Source organism: Mesoplodon bidens, assembly GCF_964165515.1.
Source record: "Mesoplodon bidens genome assembly, chromosome: 13".
Classification (NCBI taxonomy): Eukaryota; Metazoa; Chordata; class Mammalia; order Artiodactyla; family Ziphiidae; genus Mesoplodon; species Mesoplodon bidens.
The window spans coordinates 19,036,591-19,044,031 of record NC_138169.1 but is presented as its reverse complement, the minus strand read 5'-3'; the positions used below and the strand labels follow the sequence as shown (position 1 = coordinate 19,044,031).

Here is a 7,441-nt window from a genome sequence, read left to right as displayed (position 1 = left end):
CGCAGCCCAGCCGCATCTGGATTCCAGCTGGCAGCTCCAGCACGGAGGGGGAGCAGTGGCCGCAGGGATGGCCATCAAAGGCGAGGAGGAGGCTGGTGGGCGAGGAGACACAAGCCAGGGCTGCCTCCACCCCCACGCACCACTGGCCAAGGGTGTGGCGAGTGTGGCATTGTCCCTAAGACCCGGGCCAGTCCTTCGCCACTCTGCAGGGTCAGGGGAAACTGAAACCTCAGCCCCAAGCCCCTCCACTGCCCCTTAGGGGAAACGGAGAGGTGGTGGTTCTCCTGCAGACACAGTAAGTAGCAGAGGCATGCGTGGAACCTGCCTCTGTGGCCACAAGCCCAGGGCTGATGGGGCACAAGCTCCGGCCCCTGTTCCCATGGGGCATCCATCCATCCCTCCCTCCATTTCCCACACCAATCTGCCCATTCAGCCCCTGGCCCCAGAAAGTTGCCCCACCTCCATGGAACAGCCCAGGGGAAATGCTCCCCACCTCCCAGCAGATTCATTCCTCCCCCACTACCGCCCCAAGAAAACCAGTGACGCTCAGGCCAGAATAAAGGTTTATTGTGCTAGTTTGTTATATCCTAGCACCTGGAGAGTTGTGCAGCGGTTGGGGGGAGGGCGGACGGAGGGATGGGGAAGAGGAGTCCCCACCCAGAGCCTCCCCAAATCAGGACAGAGCTCAGGCTCCCTTGTCGAAGACTAAAGAATGCTATGGGCACAGGCTGCCAGATATGTGTGTGTGTGTGTGTGTGTGTGTGTGTGTGTGTGTGTGTGAAGGGCAGGGGGTCGGGATCCCCCTGCTCCAGCCTGTTGGAAACCCTCCCTGATCCCCTCAGATTCCCCCAGAGTGGCGTCCCCTCACACACAGCACTGCCCCCCACCACTTCTAGGTTGCTCTGGGGCCCTGGCAAGAAAGTTCAATTCATTTGCCCCATGCCCGCAGCAGTAGCAGGATGAGAGGCAGCGCCTGAGAGACTAAGCCTCCACCTCCACAGCCTTCACCCCGGACCAACCAGGAACTGGTGAGGGGGCGCCCTGGAGAACATCTGGAGCTGTAACTTTCAGAGTGTTCTCTTCAGGATTTTACTCTGTAGCTGTAAAACAAAAACAAAAGTACTCCGCGGCCAAAAGCTTTTGGGGAAAGGCTAAGCGAAATCAGATTCCATGGGCACCTTTACTGCGGGACTTGTCAGAGCCTTGGGGGGCTCCAAGGAGGGTACGCAGAGCAGAGAAGCAATGTTTTCTCAATTCATTCACTGGACCTCAAAATCTTTCCTCCAGGGAACCCAGTTTGGGAAATGCTCACTTAGGAACCTGTCGTGATCGGTGCAGGACCCCTCACGGAAGCTTCCCGACTGATCTTCTGTGGTACCTCTCCCTGCTTCAACCCCAGGCACCTCTGCATCTCCCATCTGTTCAACCTCTTCCAAAACTCCCAGTTATTCTGTTTCTCTTTCCTACCTCGATGGAAAGCGGCGATGTTTGCATTGTCACAAGGGACCTGAGACATATGTTTCCCAGCGGACGTGGCTGTGACGGGGACACATTCTCAGCTCCATCTCCCCAGAGGAGCTGTACTTTGGGATGTAGCCCTTGGGGCTGCGGGGACAAATGTTCTCGAAGTCGATGAGATTCCTGAGGGTGGAACAGAGACCAGCATCTCTGCCTGCTGTAGTAAGATCAGACATGCCGGGATTTGCAGCGGGCAGTGGCCAAGTAGGGGGTGTCAGAGCACGGTAAGGGCCGAGGACCTTTCTGTGCCCAAGGAGGTGACCACCAGGGGTCCGACAATCAGGGCCGGCAGCCCTAGAGGCCTGTTAGATGCTGGGGGGGACACTGCCACAAGCACAGGGGTTTCCGAGGGAACCAGCTGGGCCCCCGGCTTCGTGGGCTGATGAGGGAGCTGCTTCTGGCTCCCCTTGACCTTCAGTGGCTGCCAGAGCCCCATCTGCCTGCACTGAGCAGGGCTCCTCTGGCGGCGCCTCTGGTTTCTCTGCCGGGACCCCATGTCCCTGGGCTTCCTGGTCTGCCTCCCGGCTGCCTTTCTCCTCTTCCTCTGACTTGCCCTCCATCATCCTGGCTCCATCTCCCATGCCCGGGGCGGCCCTGGCGGGAGACTTGAGGTTCTGGGTGGCGGCGAGGATGTCAGCCTGGAGCTGCTGGGAGGAATCCCGGGCCTCGTCGGGCCGGCCGTCAGGGGCCCGGTCAGGGACCTCGCTGAAGGCCCGGGGGCCCCCGGCCCGGTCACTCTGGTCCACGTACTTCTTCTTAGGGAAAGATGAGGGGTAGTAGGCAGAGGCCTTGTGCTTCTGGCGGGTGATGAGAGCGGCACAGATGACGAACAGCAGCAGGAAAACCAGGGAGCCCACCACAGCGATGAGCATCACGTACTGGCGGAAGAAATCCACGATGCCGTCCAGGAAGTTGGTGGGGGGCTTGGGGCCCGCTAGGGGCGTGAGCTGGGGCCCCACTGATGTGGGGCTGAGGGCTGGGGTCCGGGGTGGCGGGAGGCTCGGGGAGGAGGCCGACGCGCCCTCAGCCTCCCCGCTGCCCGCCGTGTCCTCCAGGAAGGTGGCCCGCAGGGACACGGAGTAGGATGCCGTGGGCAGCACCCGCAGGAGAAGCAGCAGAGACGCCGTGAGGCTGGGGGCCGCCGCGGAAACCATGCTGCCTGGAGCCTGTGGGGAGGCGAGGCAGGAGAGACGTCAGGGCGGGGCCCCAGCCTCAGGGGACCCTGAGGAGGCGCAGCAGACACAGAGCCTATTCCAGCAAGTCGCTTCCCTTCCCTGGGCCTGAGCCTCCCCACCATACAATGGACCCCATCCCGGGGTTTACACTGGTCCCCCCGACTTCACTCTGAGCTTCTGGAAGGCAAGGGCTAAATCTTATTTATCTCGGCACCCTCAGGGTTTTGCATCATAGCTGGTATACAGCAAGTGCTCAATAAATGCATCTTGATGGAGTTGGCTGAATGAATAAGAGCTTACCCTTTCATTGCTTGCCATGTGCCAGGCACTATTTTACATTTCTTACATGGAATTTCTCATTGAATCCTGAGAACTGCCCAGTAGGGCAGGTACTACATTCTGCCCCATTTTCCAGGTGAGGAAACTGAGGCTCAGAGGAATTAAGTGACTTGCTAAGGAAGAGCTGGGGTTTGGATGCAGGCACGGAGGGAGAGAGGATGGTAGGGCTCAGAGAGTAACTGAGAGAGCTGACCCCCTCCTCTGGGAAGCCATCCTCGCTGCTCCCAGCTCCTCTGCGGTCCCGTCTCTGGAAGATTCATAGGTTTTGAAGCATCCAGATTCTGAGCTCAGCAGAGGCCTGTGTGAGCATGTGCCCTGTGGCTAACCCCCACCTCAAGGCTCAAAGCAGGGCCTGGAGGCCCAGAGGAAACCCTCATGCCTGGAACAAAGCTGGAGCCTAAGTCCTATGGCTGCCACCAAATGGGATCCAGATGAACCCCGCACCTCCCTCCCCCCGCTGGAAAGCTGCTGCCGACGTGAACCCCCCAGACCCTCCCCAGCCCAGACAGCCCGGCTGACTAATAAATTCCTTATGGCCCAGCTTTATGGAGGAGTCCGGCTTCTAAAGCAGTACATCTCCCAGCCAGTGCGAGTCAGCCTGGCCTCTCAGACAAACCCAGGAACCCCTTCCTGCGCACCCCAGGCTGCCCCTTGAGAGCCTCTGCCCGACCCAGCAGAGGGCACAGGACTCTGGATGGGGCTACAAGCGCCAAGATGGAAAAGCCTCACGATCCCCTGACTGAGGTGCCCTCTCCAGGGGATGGAAATGGGGAGACAGAGGCCCAGAGAAGGCAAGGGGCAGGCCCCAGGCCACACAGTGAGTTCCTGGGCTGGAGCAGGAAGTCAGGTGCCCAGTGTCTTGACGGCAGGTCCCCTCGAGTGCCCAGGCCTCAGGCCCAGCTCCATAAAGTGGGTGACAATACCGACTCACGCTGACTTGGGGATTCAGAAGGTGATGTAGGAATGACATGGGGCCATCGAGTGGCTTGTTCCAAGTGACCCGGGGCCTCCTGATGTGACACAAATTTGGACAAACTGGCTCAGATGGCAAAACACAAAAGATAATTCCCAGGACATCAAATGAGGCAACACTCACCCAGGGGTTCATTTTCAATGAGTTGGTCACCGTGTACTTTTATCACGGGTTACTCATCTGAGCCCCTTTTGTGGGTGCAATTCCACAGAAGCCCTGGCCACTAACATTGTCTCCATTTTTCAGATGGGGAAACAGAGGTTCAGAGACAGACAGTGACCTGCCCAAGGGCACACAGATGCTAAGTGTCAGAGCTGGGATTTGAACCTTCTTCTTTGTGACTCTGAGAATTCACACACACACACACACCCTGCACACTCTCTCTCATGTGCCTCAGGCTGGCCCAGGAACGGGCTCACATCTCTGGCTGACATCACTTGTCAGCTGGAACCAGGATTTGAGATGTTCCACAAAGTTTAGGAGCCTTCCTGGGCCCTCCCCTCTCTGACACTTGTTAGCAAAGGTTCCTACAAAGAGCTTTGATCTTTGGGGTTTTTGTCTCTTGCCAGTCACCTCCCTGCCTTCTGTCTTGTGTCAAGCCCGGGAGAGACCTTTCATGGCGGCAGCTGAAACTTCTCACCATAGACGGCAACTCTGACCAGCGGGGCCTGAAGACCAGGGGCCTTTCCTGGGGGGACGGCTGTGAAGCCCTGCAGGCAGCAGAGTGATAAGGCCAGTTAGGCCAGGATTAGAACCCTAGCTCCATCTGGGTCTAGCTTGCTGCCCGGGCCCTCTGGGCCTCACTTTCCCCATTTGTAGACTGGGGGCAGGGGGAGGAGGTGAACACAGGGCCTGCCTCGCTGAGCTGTTGGGACCGGATGAGATCAGTTCAGAAGGTGCCTGGCGCAGAGCAGCTGCTCCCCGAGGGAAGGTGACATTCAGAAGCAGCCGAATTTCTACCCCAGCAGAGATGTAGGACCAGCCAATTTTCCCACCCCAAGCTGACAAATGATGATTATCCTCACCTGATGTGTAAATTTGCTCATTGTCTCCCCCCATTCTCCAGGAAAGAGCAACTCTTTTACCTCGTTGAGTGAAATCTCGTTGAGCGGCCAGTGAGGAATCCAGGACCAGACGCACACACACACGCACGCATGCACACACATGCACACGCAACGCGCACACACACGTACACACATGCACACACGCACACACACGAATGTGCGGCAGTGAGTCGGACAGAGAAAAGTCCTCCTTTCCCCGGGATCCGTGGGGGCAGAGGATAAGGAAAGAGGCCACACAAACTACCTCTGGATCTGAAAGGCTGAGACCCCAACTCTCAGAGTCCCTCACACCCACCACAACCGTCCCCACAGGGCTCCGGGGGAAAGGTGCAGGCAAAGTGCGGGAGCCGGCCGGGCCTCACAGGAGATGGCTGTGTGACCCTGCTTGACGAGCCCCCTGACCCTTCTGGGCCTCAGTCTTCTATCTGTAGAATGGGCACCCTGAACTGGGCTGCTCTGAAATGATCGTTCTGCCCATCAGCTGCCCCCACCTCCTCCCTGCGTCCTCATTTTTTCCAGGATGTGGAAACTCACAGGCCATTAAGAGGTGGGGTCAGGCCATCTCCTCTTGTTTAACCCAAGAGGAAACCCAGGCCCAACACTGGGAAAGGCCTGCCCAGGGTCGCACAGCCAGTCAAGGCAGAGCCTGACTGGAGAGGCGGCTCCGAATACCTGGGAGGAGGTCATTTCCCAGCTGTGTGTCTTGAGGCCAGGCAGATCACCTCTCTGAGCCTCGGTATCCACATCTGTACAATGGGGATAAGGCCACCTTCCTGGACTATTGTTAGGACAAGAAATAGCGATGGCTGGCACAGTGTAGATGGCAATTAGTGGCACCACGTGACTATCCAGGACTCCTAGCTGGGAGCAGGGACTCTCTTCAGAGCCCAGCTCACTCAGAGTTTATTGTTCTCAAATGTGATAGCCCCACTTGAGGTCGGGAATAGGCAGATGGGGCAAATCCATCCCTAAGGCCAAGTTCCCCAGAACCTGAGACTGATGGGCCAGAGTGGCTGCCCCACCCCCATTCAGAGACTGGTGGCCAGAGGGGGAGGGGTGGCCCACAAAAACCTGGCTTCAATTAGTGGCCTTGTGGGGACGGGTTCTGGCTGAACCTCTGCACCCCCTGCTCCGGGGCAGCCGAGGACAGGGACCTGGGCCCCTTGGATGGGAGGCCTGGGGAGGGACGGGGGTCCTGAAGGCTCAAAATCCACACACACACACACACACACACACACGCGCGCGCGCGCGCGCGCGAGCAGCAGCAGCACGGGCACACAATACACAGACACAACACAGGCACAAAGACACAGACGCATAACATCTCGACACCCCAGATTGCCCACCAACACAGATACACAGAGAACACATGTGGACACACAACGGGCTGGTTCTCTGACAACATGTGCACATATGCACCCCCTGACCACCCCCCGTGTATCCCCACGGATGGGACCACCCCCATCCATACCACCCTCCCGCAGACCCCGGGAGCACCTACCCTGGTGCCCACTCCCCAAGAACAACACATCCCCTACAGCAAGACCCCAACGACCCACACACAACTGCACACACGCAACACTCCGGCCAACCCAGCACCGCACTCAGGAGGCATCCAAGGTGCACACACATCCCACCACCCGCCCCCTTAGTGCAGATCACACACAAGTAGGTAGCATCCAACACACACTCAAAGCTCACACATACTTAGAGAAGCCCCCCAAAGCACTCACACTGGCCCCCTAAACTCCAAGACACACCAGGCTCCCTGGAGAGAGGAGGGGCCCCCAGGACTCACCAGTTCCTCTGCACACAGTGTGTCCCGCCAGGTGGAGCTGAGCAAGTCCGTGGCAGTGCCCTGTGGCCGCGGCTCTGGGCTGCCGCCCGCCCGCCCCTTCCCTCCCGCCTCCTCCCGCCTCTCCCTCCCTCCCCTCCGCGGGGCCAGCTTGATTTCATTAAGTGGGTTTGGGGTGGGGACAGGGGCAGGGGCGGGGCCAAGCTCGGCCACACACAGTCCCCCCTTGCTCACACCCGTGGGCGTCCCCTCCACGCCCCGGGGACACCAGATGGGGCATTTCCTCCCTGACCGCCGGTCCCCAGGACAGTCTGAAGATGACAGACACACAGACAGGGCCGTCCTGTGGAGAACCCACGGCCCGGAGAGCTGGGATCCTGCCTCGCCTTCTGAAGGGGATGAGGTCAGGGAGGTTCCGAGGTCCCTGAAAATGAGGAGGAAAATTCCCCGCACTTGGTTCCAGCTGTGACTCAGGTTTTCCGAGGCTCAGGGTGCAGAGTGGGAGCCGGGCTGCATTTAAGGGATGCATGGAGGGTCAGGCCTGAGGCAGGGAGCGAGTCCTGGCACCCACTGTCTG

General features: G+C 59.0%; 1 protein-coding gene across 3 annotated transcripts; it reads right to left on the bottom strand.

Annotated features, from left to right (window-relative positions):
• Positions 1-545: 545 nt before the first annotated feature.
• TMEM119 (transmembrane protein 119) lies at positions 546-6,958 on the bottom strand. 3 transcript variants are annotated; one of them, XM_081252419.1, is made up of 3 exons: positions 6,868-6,958; positions 3,964-4,042; positions 546-2,684 (listed from the first exon to the last, which is right to left on the bottom strand). In XM_081252419.1, the coding sequence occupies exons 2-3, from the start codon at positions 4,000-4,002 to the stop codon at positions 1,824-1,826; spliced, it is 900 nt and encodes a 299-aa protein (XP_081108545.1). In that variant the 5' UTR covers positions 4,003-4,042; positions 6,868-6,958; the 3' UTR covers positions 546-1,823. The 3 variants fall into 3 exon arrangements, with proteins under 3 accessions (XP_081108545.1, XP_081108546.1, XP_081108547.1); XM_081252420.1 differs by lacking the exon at positions 6,868-6,958 and adding an exon at positions 4,646-4,664; XM_081252421.1 differs by lacking the exon at positions 3,964-4,042.
• Positions 6,959-7,441: the final 483 nt, after the last annotated feature.

What these genes read in the sequence shown, in the direction of transcription:
- TMEM119 (XM_081252419.1), bottom strand. Translation starts at nt 4,002, where the DNA reads ATGTCATTCCTACATCACCTTCTGAATCCCCAAGTCAGC. An exon ending in TTCTGAATCCCCAAGTCAGC is followed by an intron (nt 2,685 to 3,963) that starts GTGAGTCGGTAT and finishes GCCTCCCCACAG; the next exon opens with GCTCCAGGCAGCATGGTTTC.